The 24,857-nt window shown below is 35.6% G+C and overlaps 2 protein-coding genes and 1 long non-coding RNA gene across 4 annotated transcripts; 1 reads left to right on the top strand and 2 right to left on the bottom strand.

The window, feature by feature from the left end:
• Window positions 1-1,635: 1,635 nt before the first annotated feature.
• Window positions 1,636-3,967, bottom strand: LOC104226400 (uncharacterized). Its single transcript, XR_710837.1, has 2 exons — window positions 3,248-3,967; window positions 1,636-1,987 (listed from the first exon to the last, which is right to left on the bottom strand). It is a non-coding gene; the product is annotated as an uncharacterized lncRNA (long non-coding RNA).
• Window positions 3,968-9,466: 5,499 nt separating this feature from the next.
• On the top strand, window positions 9,467-12,757 carry LOC138890008 (uncharacterized). Its single transcript, XM_070173358.1, has 4 exons — window positions 9,467-9,833; window positions 10,332-11,115; window positions 11,208-11,752; window positions 12,078-12,757. The coding sequence occupies exons 1-4, from the start codon at window positions 9,467-9,469 to the stop codon at window positions 12,755-12,757; spliced, it is 2,376 nt and encodes a 791-aa protein (XP_070029459.1).
• Window positions 12,758-17,485: 4,728 nt separating this feature from the next.
• LOC104226398 (fluoride export protein 1) lies at window positions 17,486-23,144 on the bottom strand. 2 transcript variants are annotated; one of them, XM_009778392.2, is made up of 7 exons: window positions 22,844-23,144; window positions 20,738-21,102; window positions 20,532-20,609; window positions 19,486-19,584; window positions 18,669-18,861; window positions 18,117-18,535; window positions 17,486-18,013 (listed from the first exon to the last, which is right to left on the bottom strand). In XM_009778392.2, the coding sequence occupies exons 2-7, from the start codon at window positions 21,092-21,094 to the stop codon at window positions 17,795-17,797; spliced, it is 1,365 nt and encodes a 454-aa protein (XP_009776694.1). In that variant the 5' UTR covers window positions 21,095-21,102; window positions 22,844-23,144; the 3' UTR covers window positions 17,486-17,794. The 2 variants fall into 2 exon arrangements, with proteins under 2 accessions (XP_009776694.1, XP_009776696.1); XM_009778394.2 differs by lacking the exon at window positions 22,844-23,144 and adding an exon at window positions 21,408-21,478.
• Window positions 23,145-24,857: the final 1,713 nt, after the last annotated feature.

Below are 24,857 nucleotides of genomic sequence, written 5' to 3'. Positions count from 1 at the left end.
TCACAAATGATACAACGAAGCTACTGCAACTTCCAAAATTCCATTCCGAGCTCTATATCAAAATCTCACCTATCAACCGAAAAACGCCAAAATCTCAATTTCGTCAATTCAAGCCTAAACCTTCCACGGACTTCCAAAATGCATTCCGATCATGCTCCTAAGTCCCAAATCACCTAACGGAGCTAATCAAATCATAAAAATTTTGATTTGAGATCATATACTAACAAGTCAAATCTTGGTCAAACTTTTCAAATTTCAAGCTTCAAACTGAGAACTATTCTTCCAAATTCATTCCGATTACCCTGAAAACCAAAACCAACGATTTACATAAGTCATAATACATCACACGGGACAAGCCATGCCTGAGAACCGACGAGCAAAGTACAAAATATCAAAATGACCAGTCGGATCGTTACATATATATATATATATATACACACACACATACATACATACTTGTAGCTCTACCACTGATCGAGCTATGGGAGCATGGGGAGATATCTGCAGCACTATCCGACCTAATTTGCATGCACCTCGACTAATTTCTATCAAGTAATTGCGAACTTCCACCAGTGCATATACCAAATAACTCTGCCCAACAAACTTAGGCAGAATTAGAAAAAATACCTAGTGTGTAATTCTTCGCCATTCTTGAGTCTGCTTTAAGTGCTTTGTTGCCCAAATTTTTTATAGGCAAGCAGGCAAGCACCGTAATTTCTTTAAAGTTTTTGTTGTACATAGAGAATCACTCATCTATGAAGGAATGACAAAGCTTAACATAAAAAGCAGCTTTGGCTCACTGGTTCAATGCTTCAAATTTATTACAGAAGACATGGGATTGAGTTCTGAAGGATACTTTTATTTTTATAAATTTCATCTTTCTTCTTGACAAATATTGTAACGAACAAGGGTTAAACCTTCGATCCCTTATCTGAAATGGAAAAACTAAACCATTTGAGCTGGCACATAATTATTGAAACAAGTAACTTGAAACCATTCTAGAATTGGATTATCCGAACAACCTTTAAACAAGTTATAGTAGTGTGCTTGTATTGTGTTTCTTTATATATGATGTTGTTATAGCGATTTATTAATTTGTTAACTTCTTTAAATATCGATATTGCTTGCAAAACAATCCTGCATACGTCTCTGAGTACATGCCCATTAGAAAAGTATTACTCCATCACTTTTAATTTATGTGACACAGTTTGCTTTTCGAGATTCTAACTATATAAAGCTTGATCAATATTTTAAAGGGATAGTATATAAGTTGCACCCTGAACGTGTCCCCAAAAGTTAGTTTTCAACTCAACCTTTACGGACGTTCTTTTTCCACCTTATATTTGTCCGAAATGAATTTAATATCTCCCTGAGACATATACAACTAGTCGCACGGTGGAAGGTGTTGCACACTCACCTTATGTCTTGGCCACGTATTACCCCAATAGATTCAATTTAATTTTAACTTTTTTTTTTAATTTTTACTCCTTTAGTCACGCCCCGACCTCAAAGAGCGCGATCGACGCTCATCTGAAATAACCCGGTCGAGCAAGCCTGTATAATACCTTCTACCCGAACTCACCCTATGAATAGAGAAGTGATCTATTTCATTAATTAGACTAGGAAAAGATCATGTGAGCATTACCAATTCATTACCGTTAGTTACATTATTTATAAGTCTAAAAACTACATACACTTTTATGGTTCGAAGTGGAATAAACACAACATTTCTAGTCTGACATTCGCAACACCAACATATAACCCACACTATGTCCACAGAACCTCTAATAGATACAAAAGAGTAATATGATAGTGACGATAATAAGGCCCTGACTATACCTCAAAACGTAATACACAAAGAACAAAAGATACACGACCCCGAAATGAAGTGGGGTTCACCAAGTCAGTTGGGAAGAGAGTGCACCGCTATCACTGATCAAAGTCGCCTGCTGTAGAACCACTTGCAACCATTAAAGATGCAGCGCCCCTGGCAAAAGAATTATTAGTACATGTCGAATAGTACTAGTATGAAAAACCAAACACCCCTTCAAGAATTTGAACGTGCAACATAAATGTGATGAATCATGGAAACAATAAAAGAGCTTAGATAACCGTTAAATCCATTGAAAATTCATTTAAAAGCTTTCAATAACATTTATAAATTTCAAGTTGGGGGATCCTCTGTAACAATCTCTACACAATGCGGCTCCGCCGCCTCATCCCAATGTATGCGGGTGGAGGTGTAATTACAATACCAAATTTTTTATACAAAGCAGCCCTCCCGCTTCACCAAATGTGTGCAGGTGGAGGTGTATTTACAATACCACAATCTCTACACAAAGCAGCCCCACCGCCTCACTCCAATATGTGTTGGTTGAGGTGTATTCACAATATCACAATCTCTACTCAAAACAGCCCCGCCGTCTCACTCCAATGTATGTGGGTGGAGGTATAATGACAATACCAAAATCTTTACACAAAGTGGTCCTACCATCTCACCCAATGTGTACGGGTGGAGGTGTATTAACAATACCACAATCTCTACACAAAGTGGCCCTGCCGCTTCATCATAATGTGTGCGGGTGGAGGTGTATTCACAGTACTACAATCTGGATTCTCAAAAAACAAATAATAGTTGTACAAAATATTTCCTTTCAAATCAAACCCTTTGGCACCTTTGGCCATAACAAATATAAGTTCATAAGATTTTATCATATGAGATATAAGAATTTGATCACATTGACTTCGTACAAAACTTTCTTCCCAAAAGGGGTATGACGTAATTAAATCAAAATAGAGAATCATTAATACACGAGGGTTTTGACATGTTATGCAATTTGGGGATCAATTTACTAGCTTGAATATCCCACCTCAAAGGTGTTTCAAGTTCGGACGACACACGATGGAGTTTTATAAGAATACGAGAATTCCAATACTAGAAGAAATGTTTAGCCTTCATACTTCAAAAGAGCTTTCCGTGGTGTAACAATAACGTTCCGACACTATTAATGATGTCAATCTATAGAAGAGGGGAGAAGTACAAGCACGATTAGAGGAATTCGTATGGCAATGGCTGCTACAATAACAACACAACCTTTCCTCAACCAATTCAACAACAAAAACCACCCAAGGTTGTCCAACAGCTTCTCCACAATCCCTATTAGCTCATGTTTATGATATATCTACTCTCATCACCCAAAACCAACCCAAAATTCAAAATTGGAGAATTGTAGGAAGAAATTCTTACCTTTTAGAAACCCTAGCAAGTTCCTCTTGATGAGATTCCAAGGCTTGATCCAGGTTGAGTAGTGAAATCCTTGAATCCTTCACTTTTTCTCTCTAGAATAGCCCTCTCCTCTCTCCAAAATATCAGATAATCCCTCAAAAATGACCTCTATGGCTAGATAAAATGAAATGAGGTCGGGTTATAAAATTAGAAAAATGAAGCCCTGATGTAGATCTACGGTCGCATAACACTTCCGTGGTCCGTAAAATGGGCCGTATAATGGCCCTCCGGAACTGGGCACTTCTGAGCAGGTATGCGACAGGTATGCGGTTGCATAATGGACACTGAAAATATCTTCTCTCAGGCTCCCTTCGTGCAGTACAATCCTTCCCCCCAATTAAAAAATTTAGATTTAGATAAATTAGTTTCAAGTTAATTGAGATTTTTGGCATTGTAATACCAAGAGTAAAGGGGTTGAGAAGAGAGATATGACTGTGGTTGGATTGGAGGCTGACCGGAGAAAATAGAAGCTCGGGGGCACCGGAAGAATTTTTTTCGGCCAACATCTGGTGGAGTTATACAGTTTAATTGAGTTTTTCCATGTTAATGCATTTTCAGGGGTTTTCAATTGTCAAAGTTGAAATACAACTGATGATTTTACAATCTCTGGTTAATTTTTTCATCTTAATTTTCTATTGGGAAGAGGAAGGAGGATAGGCAGCAATGGAGGTTTTGCTAATGGAAAAATAGAAGGAAGAGAGAGGAAAAGTTAGAGAAATAAAAGGAAAAAGAAACGTAAAAGAAAACAGGGCCACGTCTAATTAAGTGTAAGGACAGATTGTCCAATAAATATTTGACACATATACAATTTAATGGGTTTATAATATTTTTAGGCTCTTCACTCACGTTTAAGAAATTATTTTTTTCCTTTTGTCATGTCATATTTCAAGGAGGTATTAAATTCATTTCGGACAAGTATAGAATGAAAAAGGAACATCCGTAAAGGTTGAATTAGAAACTGACTTTTCGAAACAAGTTCAGGGTGCATCTTATGTATTTTTCCTATTTTAAAATATATTTTAATCATATTCGCATGACAAATATTGCAACTTTTTAAAAATACTTAGTTCAACTAATCCAATTTAGCTTTTAAAGATTAATTGATTCTTGATAAGTGAAATATGTCATATAAATTAAAATAGATGGAGTAATAAGAATAATAATTTGACTAATCTAACCCGTATCAACTTTTTAATCTTTGATTATTTTACTTACCTTTTAATTCTATAATAATTAATGCTAAGGGTGAAGTTGAAAAAATGATAATTAATTTTCTGTTGATTTTCTAAAAAGATCAGTAGTTGGGAACAACTACTTTTAATATACATGACAACTAAATGGTTCACCAAAAAAAAAAAAAAAAAGACAACTAAATGGGGACGGAGGAAGTATAATTGTTTCAAAGTTGTTCAAAGTTATGTTTATTTAAATAGAAATAAATATTTGACATATATATTCAGCGAAAAATGTTTAAGTGATCGTCCTTTTAACATTGTAGTTCCGCCCTGCAAAAGAGTAAAGACGGTACTCAATGTCCGACCGTCAAATTTTAGTATGCTAGCATTGAATGAGTTGCTGCAAATTCAAGATGAGTTGAATATGGAGCTCCCATTTTTGTATTCCAATTAACGAAAAGGTGGAGCTTAGGCTACGAAACTTGACAATTCATTTACTGCGGCATAATAATCTGATCATTTTGCGGTACCGAAAAAAATCTTGATCACATCGAAGGAACAATATCTCTGGAAAAAAATAAAGGAAAATACCTTAATTGACAAATATTGATAGGTAACAAATATTAGAATCGAAACCTTAATTGACATTTGACAAATAGGCAGTTAAATCACTTTTGCGCTCTAAGATTATTATTCAACTAGTAAATTTACCCGCGCTTCGCGCGGTCAATCATTCAAAAGTTTTGAGCTGAATTTCTTTTGTAATTTTATTTGAGATAGAAGAAATAACATTTTCATAAATCAAAAATAAAATATAAATTATAATGTATGCCACAAACGAAATTTTTTAAAAATATAAGGAAAAAAATACATATGAAATTAATTAGCAGAAACAAATGCAATAAAGCATGATATTTTTAATAATATTATTAAATTCTAGTAATTATTTTCACATCTTGCTGAAACAATTCTTTTCCCAATCCTACCAAGATATTGTGGGACTTAGCTTAACTATCAATTGCTTCTGTAGCTATAAAATATCTCGTTACCATCTTTCTGTAATCTGCGAAGTGCCATCAATCAATCAAGACAATTTCAAATTGGTCGAGATTCGGCAATAGGATTTTTATATGCATTATGCTATATTTATGTCTAGTTTATTCCAATACTAAGCTTAATCCATACAAATATTTCAAATGGACCTTTTAGCATATCCATAGAATTTTGATTTTGAAGTGATTAAAATGGTAAGGTACCATACCAAAAGATAAATGCCTCAATCAAATTTAAGTTATGAAAGAGGAAATAAATATAGGCTTTACTTAAATAGAAGGCTAAAGAGCACTCTCATCTTCCTTGTTCTTTCAAACTGTTGCATCAAGCTTTTGAGAGGGCTCTCAAGTTTCGGTTCCGCAAAAGAAAATAAGGTTTGAATCAAGCAAGAATATGAAATATCCAACCAAGGGAAGACACATAAAAAATCTTGATATTTGTGTCACATAAGTTATAGGTAACCATGAGAATATGCTTCTCCTGCTGCTATTCCCTGTAATTTTAAGTCACTAAATTTTAAAAAATATAAGGAAGAAAACTAATGAAAAAGATTAATAGAAACATAATGCAATAAAAGCTGACACTTTTTTATAGTTTTATAATGATCGAATGCTCGCGGAACGATCACCTATAAAATATAACGTAAGTCCTCTAGCCTCTTTTCTCGTTATTATAAATAATACTCCATATTTTATTAGTAATTGTATTTAGAGGTAAATGTATATAATAATAACATTAATCATTATAGCTGCTAGTATTTATTAGAGATCTTTAGTCTGACGTTCATATTCTATTTTAGAAACCTTAGATAATTTTAAAATAAAGTAAATTGAAAATGAAAGAAGAAAAAAATGAAAAAACAGCACATAATTCTTGCTGGATATGCTCCTATATAATTGGTAATTTTGACTTCTCGGAACATAGTTCTTGGGCAAGAATTTACCTACACCGAATAAATTTTTACCTAGTTCTTGTTGAATATGCTCGTAGCTGCTAGCTGGTAATTTTAAAAAGATGATGTTTCTGACCTCCAATAACACAAGGTTAATAAAGTGGATGACTTTTGAGCTATTTGAGCATTAACAAAGGTTAAGACGATATGAAAAGATTTTATCATTACCATGCATGAGTAACGCCTTCAAAAAATAGCAAGCTAGACTCATTTTACATAACCAAAAAATAAAAATAGAGAAAACTAATAAAATAAGTCCAAATGAGATAAAAATAAAGTAATGTGCTAGATAAGTTTATACCCAAGTCCGGTACATGGATCAAAGTTCTTGACGAATGTCCTCAAGCTCAAATTTTATCATTTAAACCTTCAGAATTCGGAATAATAATATTTTCCATGGATGCTAAATACGAGACACTACAAAAAAACAATTTTGATTGTTATGAGAAGCAAGCAGGAATGAGAACCAGATCAGCAGATTTTTATTTCAAAAAGGGAGAAAAATTCTTCTTTCTCCTCGAAGTCTTTGCCACAACCACACAACTGCTAATCTTATATACAAATGGATGAAGCAATGTGGATTTAAGCATAGGGAAGTGGGAGGTGTTTTATTTTAGTAGGAGACCAAATATGTGAGAGGCTTTTTGTAACTGATGTGAACAACATAAATATGAAATTAATATACCAGAGATTAAGCATTCGTTGTGTTGTATAATAATAATGACATTCTCATGCCTTGTGCCTCTTAAGTTGCTGCTACTCAATTCATAATATTCACTTACGAATTATCGAAACATAATATTTCAGGAGGCAAATAAATGAGAGGCTTTTTGTAACTGAAAAAAAATATAATGAGATGTAATAAATTGATTAGAAAATGATCAATTTTCAATTATTAAACAAATTATATGAAAAAAATGAAGGAGGAAAAGCCAAAAAAAGGAGAAAAAAAATAAATAGGATCCTTGGCCAACCAGAGTTGCCAACTCACCTCCTCTATTCCCTCTTATATATATATATATATATATAATTAGTTTCAACAATATAACATAATCAAATAAGATGTAGTTTAAATTCAAATTTTCTTTTTACATGTTGAAATTTACTTTTTAAATTGTTCTATTTTCATCTTGATTTTTAAATTTAATAATTATTCCTCCATTCCGTTTTAGTTGTCACTTTTCTCTTTTGCAAACCCCTTAAGGAAGGATAATTTAACAACATTATTTTTATTTATTCTTTATTGCGATTTATTACTAATTTTCACTATATTAATACATTTCCACATTTATTGGAGTGAATACCACTACAATTTGTAATAAAACTAGATAAAATTAATTATATAATAACATCTATAACTTTATTATTGAAATTAATGATATATTATTACTTTGACAGGGTAATATCCATGTACTATTATTTTGTCGAGGGGAAAAGATTCCAAACTAAAGTCACTTCCAAGTTCCAACCCTGCATTAATTTTGGTACTAATTATTTTCAAAGCACGACCATCAATGAGACACCCCAGATGCAGCAGAACCAGAGCAATGCACCTCAAAGACATGGTCCCAACGCCAAAACTCCAATTATGGGTGGAAGACAGAGCACTATTAACATCTCGAAGCCCTCATTTGCGGCCACAGTTCAGACCAGTCTGGCAAGTACCTCCGACTCTAAGAAGCAAGTGGAAATCAGACATGGAACTCATCTTGGTAAGCCTGCTGTCTTTTTCAGTGCTGAAAACTATTTTGTGAATTTAGCCGAAGATTGCAAATGGACAATAGTAGGGAAATTTACCAAAGGAAGACCAAACATGGAGGAGATGAGAAAACTTTTCTTCAGCCAATTCCATCTCAAAGGACCTTTTAAGATTGCGTACAAAGATCATAAATGTGTTTATAATATTGATTTCAATAACGAGGTCGATTATAATCATATTTATCTTAAGCCTTACCTAGTTCTTGGAGGTCATCACATGAAAATACTCAAATGGACTGCAGATTTCAAACCGGAAGTTGAAACCTCCATTGTACCTGTTTGGATGCTTATACACCAACTACCTTGGCATCTGTTTAGATGGGAGATCGTTTCAAGAGTGATTTCAGCCGCTGGACATGCAATTGCACCTGACCAAGCCACATACTCCAAATCTAGGGGTAATGTGGCTTAGGTTAAAGTTGAAATAGATCTTCTCAAGCCTAGACTAAATGAACTTTGGCTAGGTTTTAAAAGGCTCGATGGCAGTGAAGATGGAGAATGGCTTCAGATAGAGTATGAAGATGTCCCAAGTTATTGCAACTATTGCAAACTTCAGGGGCATAATGAAATCCAATGTTGGACAAAGGCCAGGGAGAATTAAGAAGCAGAGGGAGGAAGTGCAGAGCAATCCTGTATTCCCTATTCAGGAACCAATTGTTAATAGTGATGGCTTTCAGAATGTGACCAAAAAGAAAGGAAAAAGTTCAAGTAAAAAGACCGTAGGTTTTGTTAATGAGAATATGGTTGACAGAAATACAACTCAAAATCCAAAGACAAGTTCTATCCAAAATGTTAGGGAGGCTTTAAATCAGAATGACAGGGAGAAGAATACTTCAGGAACACAAGAGAATAAGAGTTTGAACCAAGAAACCAACAATGACATAATAGAGATCAGGGTTCCTTCTTCTGGAGGACAAGGGAACAAAATCACAGCAAGTGCTGCAACAAATAAGGAGACTCAAAGAAGAAACAATGGAAACTATTTCTATAAAAGGAGGTCAGATTGGGAATGCAACAAATCAGTGTTTTACACGAAGGGAATTGGGTCCAGTTGAAGTATCCCTGAGGCAACAGGAGCAGAATGCTAAAAGTAGCAAATCCAAATCAGTTAGTAAAAAGAATCCAGAAGTACATGTAGCAGTTCAAAAGTCACATGATAGATTTGTAATACAAAAGGCATCTCAAACCACCAACCATACGAGCCAGACCGATCATCAATCTATAGGAGATCAGCAACTTACAATGTCACCAACTAGCCAGGATTCCCTTACTACTGTACCAGACTCACCTAGTGAGGAAGGTAACACCACTAGGGTTCATGATCCTGGTGAAAAGTTTTCGGATGCATCAAATAAGGGTAAAGAACACTTGTCATCTGAGGATGAAGACGATGATGACGAATATGAGAGCATAGAGGGAGATGCCTCTAGTGATGATCAGGGAAAGGAAACTACTAATAAATTGGTGGAACCTTTCTCATCTCAACAAAGCCAGGAGGAACTTTATGATGTTAATGTGGATCAGGATTTTGGAGATATTACAGAACAACATCACCTATCTCCAAGGGGTGTTACTAATGTGAGAGGAATAGCAGGGGGAAGACAAAGAGGTAGAGGTGGAGGCAGAAATAGCCAAAGTATTCATAATACCAGGGCTCAGGCCAAGTCAGCTAAGAACATTTCATCATCAACTTTCCATGATTAAGTCAATAGTCTGGAACATTAGGGGTGTTAGGACCTTGGTGCTTTTGAAAGGTTAAAATCACTTAAGTTGTCCAAAAAAATTTCTTTTATTGCCTTGTTGGAACCCCTTTCCAACAGAAGGAAAATCCAAAAATATAAAAGAATGCTTGGTTCTGAGTTTTGTTTTGCAAGTGACAACAACAACAACAACAACCCAGTATAATCCCACTTAGTGGGGTCTGGGGAGGGTAGTGTGTACGCAGACCTTACCCCTACCCTGAGGTAGAGAGGCTGTTTCCAAATAGACCCCCGACATCCTTCCCTCCAAGAACTTCCCACCTTGCTCTTGGGGAGACTCGAACTCACAACCTCTTGTTTTGCAAGTGAAAATAACAAAATTTGGATATTCTCTGATGAGTTTGTAGAATGTGAAGTGGTGGATGAAGATGAACAAGTCATCACTTGTGAGCTAGGAACACCTGAGGGTATTCAATGCTTGGTGTCAATTGTTTATGCTAAATGCCAACACCAATTGAGACTTCCACTATGGGATACTCTTAGGGGTATTGCAGCTTTTTATAACCTTCCATGGGTAGTAATTGGTGATTTTAATTGTATTACAGATGCAGTTGAGAAGAAAGGTGGTCTTCTCCACAAAGCTTATAAAAGTATTCCTTTCCAGAATTGTATGGTAGACTGCTGCCTTACAGATGCTGGTTATAATGGTTCCACATATACTTGGTGCAATGGTAGGTCTCCAAAGTATAGAATCTGGAAGAGATTGGATAGAGCATTACTGAATCATGAATGGTTGGACATATTTCCTAAGACACAAGTGTCACATTTGAGTAGGGTTGGCTCTGATCATGCCCCCTTACTGGTTACCATTGAAAAACAGCATGGGCAAAAAAAAAGATACTTCAAATTTTTGAATCTATGGACTGAACATCCTGAGTTTCTGGAGGTGGTAAACAATGCATGGAATAAGGAAGTACAAGGAGGACCTTTTTGGAGTTTCCATTTGAAGATGAAGAATATTGTTGCGGCTCTGTCTATGTGGTCTAAAGACAGAATACGGGACATCTTTGCCCGGACTAAAGAGCTGGAGCAACAAGTGCTGATATGTGAAGAGAGATGCTTAAACTTCAATACCATTCAAGATAGGGAAAAACTAAAAAAGAAGAATACTGAGATGATTAGACACTTGAAGTTAGAGGAGTCTTTCTGGAGGCAAAAAGCTGGTTTGAGATGGGTTGCTGAGGTGATTTCAACACCAATTTTTTTCATTCCTCTGTCAATAGGAGGAGGAGGAAACTTCTGCTAAACATAATTCAAAAGGGTGATGGATCATGGGCAATTGGGGAGGAGGAAATTCCTACACAAGCCACAGAATTCTATCAAAACCTTTTCAAGAAGGTCGATCAGAATATAAACCAAGCATTATTTAATACTATCCCTAAATTGATTGAAGAGTCAGATAACAAGACCCTGATTGCTTTACCTACTGAGGAGGAAATTAAAGAAGTGGTTTTTTCTATGTATGCTGATTCATCCCCAGGACCTGATGGCTTCTCTACTAAGTTCTACCAAACATGTTGGGGTATTATCAAAGGGGACCTTATTAGGATGATTAAAACCTTTTTCTCTGGGGATTCCATTCCTAAATCTATCACCCATACATGTCTTGTTCTCCTTCCTAAGATTGATAATCCCAAAACTATGTCTGATATTAGGCCTATTAGTTTAGGAAATGTGTCTTGTAAGATTATTTCTAAGCTTCTAAACAGCAGACTTTCTCCGTTGCTGCCTAAGCTCATCTCTTCTAACCAATTTGGTTTTATAAAGGGTAGGTCTATTAGTGAAAATATTATGTTAGCTCAGGAGCTTGTTCATAATATCTCCAAACCTAACCGGGGGGGGGGAGGGAGGGGGGAATGTGGTTTTTTAAATTAGATATGTCGAAAGCTTATGATAGGGTGTCATGGGAATTTTTATGTCTTTCTCTTAGAGCTATGGGATTCGGGGAGGGGTGGATAGATATGATATGGAGATTGGTATCAAATATCTGGTATTCAATCAACATAAAGGAACTAGGTCAGGTTTTTTTAACTCATCTAGAGGGCTTAGATAGGGTGACCCCCTGTCTCCCTCTTTGTTTGTTATTTGTGTAGAGCTTTTGTCAAGATTGATGAATAAGTTACATGAAAATGCTAATTTCAGGCCTTATACTGTTGACAAGCATAGTCCATTGATAATGCACCTCTCATATGTTGATGATACCATTCTCTTCAAATCTGGAGATTTGGAATCTATTAGATTGATGATGCTCAACTTGAAGATTTATGAAGAGACCTCTGGGCAACTCAGAAATAAGGAGAAATCTTCTTTTTTGGTTGCTCCAAAGGCATCACAAAATTTCATAGAGGAGATTAAGATGATGACTAGTTTTCAATATAAATATTTTCCTGTGACATATTTGGGGGCACCAATTTATGTAGAAAGAAAGAAAGTGTGTTACTTCAATGATATGATTACCAAAGTGACCAATAGAGTGCAGGTATGGAACAATAAACTTATATTTGCTGGAGGAAGAGCTATTTTGGTCAAATCAGTATTATATTCTCTCTCTATGCACATCATGGCTGCAATAGACCCTCCTAAGACCACACTCAATCACATTGAAAAGGTGATCAGTAACTTTTTCTGGGGAGAGTTTAAAGGCAGACCAAAGCACCATTGGTTTTCATGGAAGTCATTATGCTACTCACAAGAAGAAGGTAGTGCTGGCTTTAGATCTACACATGATATTTGTCTCACTTTTGCTGCTAAAAATTGGTGGAGATTGAGATAACAACAATCTTTGTGGAGAGAGTGTATTGAGGCAAAGTACTGCAAAAGGATTCATCCTGTGGCTAAGAAGTGGAGGCATGGGCAGTCTCACATATGGAGGAGACTTATGGAGATTAAACATGTGGGGAACCCCTTATCCTTTAGAATCCCAATGCAGCAGAATGCTCTTTTTGGTGGGATGATTGGCCTGGACTGGGATCGCTAGCTAAATTTGTGGCTCAAGGACCCAAGCCAGGAAAAATGCAGTTAAAATAGGTCTATGATGGTGAGACATGGAACTTTTAGGAGGTTCGACAAGTTCTACCAAATCACATTTTGGATCAGATCAAGAAAGTCCCAATTGGCAGAGATAACAAACTAGATAGGCCTATTTGGAAACCATCCAATGATGGTAAATTCTCTTGTAAAACTGCTTTTCATGCGTTGAGACAAACTGGAATCTCATCCATGTCCTCACAAAGAATATGGCATAAAAAATCCCCTTTAAGGTATCTTTCTTCATGATGAGGCTTTTGAGGGGGAGATTACCAACTGATGAAGTGATAAGAAGGTTCGGCATTCAAGGACCTTCTAAATGCTATTGTTGTAGAGATGCACAAGAAGACTATATTGCTCACATCTTTTTCTCAAGCTGGAAAGCTCAATATGTATGAAGACATTTCAGTCAGAGCGTAGGTATTACTATCTTAAGCAACTTAAAATAGACATTGATGAAATGGTGGTTCATTAAGCCTTTGAATGAGATGTGAGCAGCTAAATATGAAGGTTCATTTGCTTCTGTACAAAGCTTGCTATATCGAGTGCAATCACTGATAATCATGCTTCTTAAAGTTCACTACAAGAGAATCAAATGGCAAGACGACTGGGTTGGAATTTACAAGCTCCTCGAAGGTTTTAAACCTCCAATGAAAGCTCTCAAGGTGATGTGGTCACTTCCTCCTTCAGGTAGACTAAAGCTTAACACAAATGGGAGTAGTAATGTTATGAAAAGAGTGGTCGGTATTGGGGGTATTGTTAGGGATAGTAGTGGAAAGCTTGTCATGGCATATGCCAAGGCTCTTCACTTCTGCACTAACAATACGGCTGAAACGCAAGCTGTACTTTTTGGAATTGAGTGGATTGCCTTTAATAGGATTCACAATGTAATTCTAGAAATGGACTCTTTATTGATTGTTAATATGCTTAATGGATCTTCTTCACCTTTTTGGTAGATTTATGATGATATTTTAAAGATTAAAAAGATTATTCAGAGTCATCGAATTCAAGTCCAACATTGCTATAGACAAGGAAATTCAATGGCAGACGCACTATCAAAATATGGTGCTACATTGGATATTCTACCTATTGCTACCATCTTCCTCAATGTTCAAGATTTACCTAAGGAGACTGTTGGGGTGTATCAAATGGATAGGAGGCAAATGCCTTCATTTAGATTCAGAAGATCAAAAATGAAGAACTTGCGCCTAGATGAAGTAGGATGATTATTGTATATATGTTGTGTTTGTACATTTTTGCCATAGCATCACATGTACATGGAAGACTCACTTCCTGCAATCATAGTAGTACTAACATAGCTGGCCTTTTTTGGTGTTAACTTATATTGGATAGGGCATGACCAGTCCTTTCTAATTCACAGAGGAACATAGGCATTTGGTTCCTTTTGTTGTATATTTCTCATTTTGGTTATTAATCTACAGGTAGGGGTCTGCCTACCCCCTCCAGGCAATCACGCAAAACTTCTGCACTCTAGAGCTGAAATTTTTGTTTTGTAACTGGCGAACTTAGTTTTTATTTTGTAACTGGCGAACTTCAGCTCTAGAGCTGAAGTTTTCCTGATTTGCTCTTGTCTCACACATGAAAATGTATAAGCATCTATATTCATCTCTAATTACGTGTTACATTTTAGCAATATATTTTCAGCCAGAAGTGCTTTCTACCGCCAGTCGCTCCTCCTAAATGACCTATCAATTAATGAGGCTTCAAAATCATGTTATCTGTGAGAAGAAATTGGAATTAAAGCCTTTGTTCCCAATTTCTTTGGAGTGAAGCAGTTAGAGATCCCCATATTTTAGCCCTATTCCTCTCACTCTTCGTTAGATTACTAAACTAGATTAATTCCCAAGTCATATACGTTGAGATCAATTTACCTCACATGAATTTTATTACTCCATAACAGAACTTTGTATAACAATGATCTTTGGATTACCCCCCACCCCAAAAAAAAGAAAGAAGAAGAAGAAAACGAAGAAGAAGAAGGAGGAGGAGAAAGAGGGCTGAAGTTGTTTAAAAAGTGGATACAAGTTAAAAGTTTTTAAAAAAATGGGTATAGGTTAATGGGGGCGACCAAATAGGGCGTCCCGTGCAATTTTTACTAAAGTGAAAAAAGAGCTTGTCAAGACTTCTACACTTCATATAGCCTCTTTATTACTCAAAATTAGTTTATTTGGAGTGTGTTTTGTTCAAAAGTGATTTTCTCAAAAGTATTTTTAGTAAGAAGAAGTTTGTGAGCTCTTTTGGATTGATTTATTTTAAATGGAGAAAAGCTCACTTTATACTCATTAATTCCAAACTATTTAACCTTTAATGTCATGCCCAAATTATTTACTTCTCCTACCCATGCGGCCCAAACTATTTACCCAGCCCGTTATTCATTTATTCTATTCGCAATGCCTCACCAACCGCAATAAAGGACTCATTAATTTCAAATGCGTCCAGTTTTTAATCCCTCTACTTCTTTGTCAATTTCACTGAAAAACGAATATGTGAATTTTTCTTCAGATTTTGTTTCTATCTTTAATATTATCGTACATGAGTTTCACTCCAAAATTCTCTTTATATATTAGTTTTTGTTGTATTTATTTGTATTTCTGAACCCATGTATTGTTGCAGTTATATATTAAGTTTTCCGGCTCTGATTTTTGTGTGTGTAAGATCCACCATTGATGAGCTTGAAACTCCTGTATTTAAAATTTTATTTAGAAGATTTTTTATTTGATGAGATATGGGTGCTATAAAATCTTGATTATAGTACCTTCAAGTAAGCTTCCCGAATCTGAATTTTTATATGTATTTGAATATTCACCATTGTTGGGCTTGAAGATCTTGAATTTAAAATTTTTATTTTGAAGATTTCTAGTTTGATTCAAAGTTGGTGCCGTGAAATATTGCTTATAGTACCTTCTGGAAGTTCATACTGAAATTTGATAGTATTTGGAGCTGATTTGAGGTGATTGAGATAGAAATTTCAGTTGAAAATTGAAGAACACATCTACCCAATGGTATACCCCTATGGTATACAATATGTTGTAGGAGTATATAGCTATACTGCAACAATATACTATTATAGTTTACAATATACTGCAATGGTATATTGTAATAATCGAAAAAGAACACAGTTACCTAATAGTATACCGCTATAGTATACAATATACTATAGGAGTATATAGTTATATTGCAACAATATACTATTATAGTATACAATATATTGTTATAATATACTGTAATAATATGCAATATACTGTAACAATATGCTGTAACAATATATAATATACCATAATAGGATACTTATTACCCGTAAATTCACTTGCCTTTTCCCTTTTAATTTGCTTTAAGCTTTTACCCAGCGTGAGGGGCAAATTGAAAATTCAAATCTTTTTTTCGTTTTGATTTATTCTATGACTTGAATTCCAAGACTTCTGACTTCTGCAAACATTAATATGCCATTGGAAGACCTTGAAGCTATGAAACTCATAAATTGATTTGTTGAGTTTGTGGTTATTTTGAAACTCAAAACAAGAAAAAAAAAATTACTCTTTGCGTACAATTGTATATCATGTTGGTATAGCTATATACTATACTGATATCATATTTTAGTTAATATTTTTTTGGTTTAATTAGCTATATTTAATTGGTACACAATTTAATTTCTTTGGTAATAGTATAAAAAAAAGAATAATAAAAAATAGTGAAAACAGTAAATGAAATTAGATTATGAAGAGAAAAAGAATATAAAAAAAGAAGTTAAATGAAATTAGAAAAAGAAAAAAAATAAGAAGAAAACGAGAGAAAAAAAGAAGCATAGAAATAACTTGGTAGTTTCCGCTTCTTCAAAACTGATTCTGCTTCTGCTTAAAAAACTTGGCCAAACATATTAACTTTGAAAAAAAAAAAACACTTTTCTTGAAAAAAAAAAGTGCTTTTAACCTGAGAGTAATTTGACCAAATAGACTAATAATCACACACAAAATTTTTTTCAAACACTTTAACTTTAAAAAAAACACTTTTCTTGAAAAACAAAGTGCTTTTAACCTGAGAGTAATTTGACCAAATAGACCAATAACCACACACAATTTTTTTTTGATAAGTTCTACTGAACTGGTGGTTTGTTCTCCATTAACAGAACAACCTATGAAAAGGGAAAAATAAAGTGAACTTGAAAACGAGCTCCTTCAATTTCATGGGAATTTGAACCATTCACTCTAATAAAGCTAAAGCTCATATCCATTTCCTTTCATTAAAGGGTCACGGGAATTTGATTTGTGAATGTTGTCTTTCAGTCAAATCCTGTATTTGTTAGATAAAATTTATTAAACATTAAACATGTACAAATTATTAATTTAAAACTCAGTAACTTAAAAATAATTAGAATTCTCAACTCATGCAGTTCAAATCTTGGTTCCGCCTCTAAGTCCAAAAGCTATAAAAAATAAAGGAAAAGACCAAAAAGAAGTTTGGATAAGTAGTAGGAGTAATTATTTATGCTAAGTTTGAGTTTGAACATTGACCTTTAATGGTAAGACAACTAAATTACAACAGTTTGCTAGTGAGATTTGAAAATCACATCCATAATCTATGCACTTGGGAAATCAGCTGTACATATTTAGAATGAGATTTTTCATTTCCCAATTTTGTACTAGTCCCCTAATTGTATTTCTTCTTGTTTCTTGGGAAACAACCAGCCAGGACTTATGTAACAGCCCAGACATATCAAAAGTCAACAGAGTCCTTACGTTGATAAGGACTTAACTTCATCTTTGCTCTAATTGAAATTTTGAGTCCAAACAAAGACGGAGTATATAAGAGTCCCCAAGACGAATGACATAAGCATTGTAGACAAAGCGTACACATACGCCCTCCATGGATACTTACTTTCTCTCATTGCATGAAATTCAGCAATGAAAGTGGAAACTGTACTTAGACAACCCAGTAGCCCAAATTGAATACCAGAAGCAACAGTATCACACCTCTGCGTCTTAACCTATACCAAAATTAGAACAATATTAATTCTATAACGAAAAATATGTTGAACCTAACACCTGACGATAAACCTAATATATATTCAAGAGGCTGGCTATACTCACTGCTTTCTTCAAGGTGGCAAGTGCTGCCATGACACAAGCTGCTAATACATTGGCAATCAAAGTCCCGAAAGGTACCCATTTGAGCAAGCCTGATTTTCCTAAACCGCGTCCATTCAGTCGTGCTAAGAACCACCTGATCCACACCCCAAATGGACCAACTATGCATGCCAGCCACAACTGCGCTTTTGTGCTGCCACTGCTGAATTCAGTTACCTCCAGTCCTATACTCATACCCCAAAGCACAAGTAGAATGCATAGCAGAAAGAGAATAACTAGTACATAGCGCTTGTAGGTATCTACTCTCCAGTGGTAGTCGGTGCCAGAGTTGAATGAATTCATAGTGGCTCTTCTGTAGAGCCAACGAACACCTTTGGCAGTCTCAACCCCAAATATGAATGAGTAGGCAACAAGAAATAAACCTATGAGAATTCATAGCGTATCAATAATAAGTTAGAAAAGGAAACAATGGTTCCTCTAATAAGCCTAATAAGGGAGCTAAAGGGAAAAAATATCAACCAGAATAGTACATCTATTCGTGAAAACAGTATATACCTATAAGATAGCCAAGGACTACAAAAACCCACTGGTGTTCAACACTAAGATCGAGCATTTTCTGGTTCCAACCACTAAAAGTTGTAAGGCTTCCTAGAAAACCAGTTGACAATCCAATTGCCAGTGAAGTCGAAAATCTGGAAATGTCCTCTTTAAAGACCGCACCAATCCAACCCATCAAGAACGAACCGACCTTTAGCAGCCAAAAGAAAATTGTATGGGGTCAATATAACAAAATACAATTAGGACAAATGAGTCACAAGAGAAACATGATAATGGCTAGATCACTAGTTCTGGTTTGAGCTCACGACCTTGCTGATCAAGGATGTATGGAAGTTTAAACAAGCAAAACGATTTCAGTTACATATGAATATTCACATATGAAAACTACAAGAACCAAGTATAGTACTAACTATGTCTTTCACAATGTGTTATTCTGCATTGTAATAAGTGTCAGATTTGTCAAGCTTCATTCTATTCCAGAGTAGAATTTGTTTGATGATATCACTATGCTAAAAGCAAATGCATCAAGTGCAGTTTTTTCATCTTTTTCAACACAGATAAATTTTTGCTTGTAGAAATGAACTTATGTCACAACTCCTTTCAATAGCAATTTCTCATAGCTTAAAGAGAAGTAAGAACAACATGAGAACCAGGAAATTCAATCTGGCATTGCTCCATTACAGCAAGTGCAGTTTTTTCATCTCTTTCAACACGGATAAATTTTCGTGCTTTTTCGATTGGATAGGCATATATATTGCCTACTGCATAAAGCAGATAAACAAGCACATAAACAAGAAGAGAAAGAATGGTATACCATGTTAGAAGGCAGGTCCAGATACATATAACTGAGGTCACTGGTGGCACCAACTATTCTTGGCCCGAACAGTATTTGGAGACCATACCTCAACAGAACCTGCAGATAATTATATAATCAGATCCCTGTAAATTGTAATGCCATCTGGTGCTATTTTTCAATTTTCTAAAACTGTACAAGCTGATTCTAGCATTCCAAGCAAACACAAAGATGTCATCATACAGAAAGCGAACATAACAAGAGGTCCATATGGACTTCCTAACAAGCCAATCATCAAAAAATGTGACGATCCTACAGCTCTTGCTGACATTTGATAGCTATAGGCTCAAGAGCTTTGTTATGTACTGAATCCTCCCTATCTTTCCTTGTGTAAACTCATTGCTTTGAGTTCTTGCAAAAGGCAAAGCAAAGTACTATGGAAAAATAATCCTACTGTTTAAACCAAAGCAAAAATTTTACACACTTCAAATGCCTCAAGCTTAAAGATATGCAGACATGAATAGGTCATTCTTATAAATAAATCAACATTAACTTGTCCAAAAACCAGATCCCAACGATGAAATTACCTTCAGACAAGATATCAGCCAATGAGAAATAAATGCATCTTCAACAAACAAAAGCATCTGAAAACCACCAATCATAACTTCCAAAATCAATAATCATACCTCCATTTTGAAAATACAGATTTTGTTGTCATAAAAATCAATACATGAAAGAACTTCAACTAAACATGCCAATCGAAAAAACCAGACATAGAAGACGCTTTCAGGACAACAATTTACTAAAGAATCCAAATAACAAGAAGACACTGCAAAAGCATAGGAAATTAACCAATTTGAAATTAGTCCCAAGAGCAGTAAGAAACAATCAAATATACCGCTGAAGTTTAAATGCAGATGAAACAAAAGCAGAATCACAGGACGTTTTCAAAGCACCATACTTCCCTTTCGATTTGGAAAGTCAGAAATGTGATATGCAAAGTAAAGCAATAGATGACCAGTAATTTTTTTAGTGGACTCAAAAAATTAAAACATATTGTACATTACCCCAAGTATTCCAAATACAGCTTGGAACAAGAGGCATGAAGCATACTCCAAAACCCATGGCACCTCTGTTTTTTCTTCCTGCGTGGAGATCACTGTTTGTAAGAACAAATGTTACTGGAGATATACTATTGTACAGTAGATTGGAGTATCTACATCAAATATAAGCAACAGTTATAAAATGTGAAAAATGGCCTATTGATACTCACATTCTTTTTATGTTCAGTTTGTAAGATCAATTTCGACGGGGATACTGGAGCAACACTACTCATAGCATTGGGATCATGAGACCATCCCTCTGAAATCGGTACAACCACTCCATGTTCTGGTGCATTTTCACCAGTTAATCTCAGCCTACCACTCCCACTGTACCTATTGCTTTGAAGCTCTCGATCCCCGATATCTCCTGCTTCTGATACAGATTCGCTTTCTTCATCATCATCATTCAGCCTCTTGGGAAGAGAAAACGACAAACTCAAAGAACGCCTCCTGAGAGAAGAAGCGGCACTGCTTGTGCGAGATGATCCAATTGTTCTGAGCTCAGAATCCTTATTCTCACAATCCATGATCTTCTCTATTGAAGAAGAAAAAACTTTTATATTTAGTCAACTGTCAATTTAAGATGACTATCATAATGATGCAATTGGTTGCATAAATAAATGTCTCATAGCCAACTACTCCATCCTTGGAAGCTTACAAATAGCATGAAACAAGTGATACTACCTACTTAAAATGTAAGTAGCATGTCAAACTATGAAATAAAGTAGAATATGGCCAGCAATGAGAAAAGAATAAATAAAGCAAAGGAGATCAAATTAAGTTGACAAAGGGAACTGAATAAAATTAGAAAAGAATAAAATAGTATAAAAAGATCAAAACCTTCAGAAAATAAATTTGTTTGTTTTAAGTTCCCAGGTAATGAATTTGGAGAAGCAACAGCTTCAAAGAGTAATTCCCAGTAAAAACAGAAAACTTGTGCAGTAACAATTTAATGTAGAGTACAAGTCTATTCTTCCAGGAAGCAACAAAATGCACTTTTAATTAGGTCAGCTATAACTTCAACCTTGACTGCTCAAAACGAATTTTGTTTTGTTTTACTTTACCTAAAGAACATCTTCACATGGCTATTGTCAAAAAAGATGTCTTGTAATACATAACCATGTGCAATAACTCTTCCCAAATAAATTTATCATATTCCATCTATTTGCATCTCTAGTTTCAATGTCACTAACATGAATATAATCCCACCTACCTGTTTCTGAGGAAGTCTATAATAGAACTTGATTAGGAACAACATTCAACTAAAGTTGGCACTTCCTTTAGTTGTTTCAAGAGTACAAATCAAATAAAATAGAAAAACTTACAATAAATCTAGGAAAAAATAATTTATTAACTTAATTATTTGACATTAGTAAATTTCTCCAGGGAAAGGAACGTAAGAAGAAGTCATTTCGGGCCTTGCAATGATTTGTTACCATTATTTTTTAACAACTCAGGCACCCATGCAACAAAAACACAGTTCATGTACAAATTAAGTGGACCCAATGGCAAATTGCATGGTTGGTGGCTTTTAAAAAGGAAGACAAAAAGCCAAAAAGTGAAGAGAGATCTTGTCAGCCAATTACATCTCCCACGTAACCGTATAAATAAGAAAAAAGTAAGATTGTTTTAAGCAGTTGATACTATTGAACTATGTCCTCCACTAACAGAACAACCTATTTATCTTCATGGGAATTGAACCATTCATTCACTAATAAAGCTACAGTTCATGTCTCTATCGGAAAATAGACTCTTAATTAGATTCACTTTCAGAGGGCAACTCTTAATCTTAGTTTACAGTTTACAGAGAGAATGAACATTTCATTGTTTAAGAAAAGTAAGATAAACATAATTCAAACACAAAGAGAGAAAACTAACATCATAAGTCCCCATATCCCCCTCCATTCCATAATCTTACCTCTTTTTGCTAAGAGAGTAATTTTTCACAACAAAGTTTTTTAACATTTTTTGGCGAGTCTGGACCAGCTTAGGGCACCTCGACTACTTGCTATCTCCTACCAATCGCTGTCTATCTACTACTTCCTGCCAACACAGGTATGCGATAACTCTACACGCCAAAACTTAAGCCGGTGAAACTTCATGGTTTTACTCTCACTTCATTGACCACTAGGCCAATGCATTAAAAAAGAAAATTACAGCCTACATTTATCTCGGATAATTCCTAAATATCTAAATCAGAAGGAGAATTAATATGTATATATAGCGACCCGCAAATACTATGAATACAGAAAGCGAGAGAGAGAGAGAGAGAGTACCATGAATAATAGAAGAAATATGAATAGGTAGAGCCCTTCAGTGAATCAACAAACTGAACGGTGATTGAAAATTTTGAAATATGCTTTATCAGTAAACATCCAAACCCAAAAAACCTTTGAAAAAGAGATTTTGGGGGGATGAAATTAAAGATGGTAATGTTATTTTGGTGAATGTTAGATAAACACGCTTTTACCCTTTTCCTATCGAAATGGGGAAGGATGAGAGATTGAGCATTGATGGTGCGGTATGTGGTGATGGAAAGAAGGGTTGTTTGCCTCTGCTTTTGATTTTGATAGAGAAAATAGACAGTTTCCTCTTCCTCACGGAAGTGAGTTGACCAGCACACAATTTAATGCACAAAATCATTTTGGCTTTTTGTTGAAAGGTGCTGGATGTCTCTTTTCTCTTTACTCTTTTTCTTTTCTTTTTCCACATTATTAAGATTTTTACATAATAGAAAATAATCCGACGAATGTCTCTTGTATTATTGTGACGACCCGGCCCGTCGTCACGTGAGTTACTGCCCCATTTCCCTTATTTTATGCTTCTTCATGTTTCGTTATCGGTATTCGGTGTGTTAGAATTGAATCGGATTGGTTTTGATAGGAAATGAGACACTTAGTCTCTTTAAGGAAGGCTTATTTTGGAAAAGTCAACTGGATGTTGACTATTGAGTTAGAGGGATCGGATGCAATTTTCGGTGATTCGGTTAGCTTCGGGGGTTGATATGTGGCTTAGGAGTGTGATCGGAATTGATTTTGGAGGTCCGGAGTGTAATTAGGCTCGAATTGGCGAAGTTAGTATTTTGGCGAATTCCGGTTGGTAGGTGAGATTTTGATACGGGTGTCGGAATGGAATTCCGAGAGTTGCAGTAGCTTCGTTAGACGATTTTGGATGTGTGTGCAAAAATTCAGATCATTCGGAAGTGTGTTGGTCGGGTTTTTGATCAAATGCGTATTTCGGAAGTTTTTAAGAAATTTAGGCTTGAATCCGATGTAATTTGATGGTTTTGGTGTTGTTTGTGGTGTTCTTGATGATTGGAACAAGTTTGAATGATATTTTAGGACGGGTTGGCACTTTTGGTTGAGGTCCCGGGGGCCTCGGGGTGATTTCGGATGGCTAACGGGAATTTTTGAAGTTGGAAAATGCTGCAGAAATGCAGCAGTCAGTGCAGAGCAATTTTGCTCTATGCGATCGCATAGCAAGGGCTGCGATCACATAGAAGGATTTTCGGGGCTGTTTGGTTGTGCTATGCGATCGCATAGCAGGTGTTGCGATCGCACAGTGTAAAGCTAATCCGGGATTTTCGTGGAAATTTGTTCAATGCGATCGCAGGAGCAGATGTGCGATCGCATAGGCTAAAGTCATTGTGCTATGCGATCGCGGAGGATAGGATGCGATTGCATAGGGTTAATTCTGGAGCTGCAGATTTTGGTCTATGCGATCGCATGGGCTTGAATGCGATCGCATAGAGTTAGCTACAGTGATCCGGGCTGAATGTTAAAAATATTTCATCCACGAACCCAAACCCATTTCCTCCATTTTTGAGTAACCTTGAGAGCTTTTGACGAGGATTAAAGAGGGTTTCGACTGGGATTGATTGGAGGTGAGTCTTATGACCTAAAAACATCATTTAATTGTAGATTCAACATCTAAATTCATGAAAATTTGATTAAAAAAGGAAGAATTAGGGCTTGACTTTTTGAATATAAATTTGGGGTTTGAGGGAGCAATTGAGCTCGAATTTTGGTAAATTTGATATGTATAGACTCGTGGCGAGATAAGGAATCCGTTGATGTGAATTTTTTGATTTTTCGAGAAGTGGGCCCGGGGCTCGGGTTTTGCCAACTTCGTGATTTTCGATATTTTTTGAGTCTTTTCGATTGGGTTGTATTCCGTTAGCCTATTGTAACGTAGTACTTGTGGTTTTGCTCAGATTTGACGCTCGAGGAGGTTGATTTGCAAGGCAAGGGAGTAGCGAGCTAGGATTTCGGCCTGCTTGAGGTGAGTAAT

The sequence above is a fragment of the Nicotiana sylvestris genome, chromosome 4 (assembly GCF_000393655.2).
Source record: "Nicotiana sylvestris chromosome 4, ASM39365v2, whole genome shotgun sequence".
NCBI classification, from domain to species: domain Eukaryota; kingdom Viridiplantae; phylum Streptophyta; class Magnoliopsida; order Solanales; family Solanaceae; genus Nicotiana; species Nicotiana sylvestris.
This window is presented reverse-complemented; position numbering and strand designations above follow the sequence as displayed.

Coding starts and splice junctions, on each gene's coding strand:
- LOC138890008 (XM_070173358.1), top strand. CDS start 9,467: ATGTCACCAACTAGCCAGGATTCCCTTACTACTGTACCAGACTCACCT. Junction 9,834..10,331: donor AGCAGGGGGAAGACAAAGAG/GTAGAGGTGGAG, acceptor ATGAGTTTGTAG/AATGTGAAGTGGTGGATGAA. Junction 11,753..12,077: donor CCAATTTGGTTTTATAAAGG/GTAGGTCTATTA, acceptor TTATTTGTGTAG/AGCTTTTGTCAAGATTGATG.
- LOC104226398 (XM_009778392.2), bottom strand. CDS start 21,094: ATGGATTGTGAGAATAAGGATTCTGAGCTCAGAACAATTGGATCATCT. Junction 18,862..19,485: donor TGGACCTGCCTTCTAACATG/GTATACCATTCT, acceptor TGGCTGCTAAAG/GTCGGTTCGTTCTTGATGGG. Junction 18,014..18,116: donor TTGCCACCTTGAAGAAAGCA/GTGAGTATAGCC, acceptor ATTTTGGTATAG/GTTAAGACGCAGAGGTGTGA.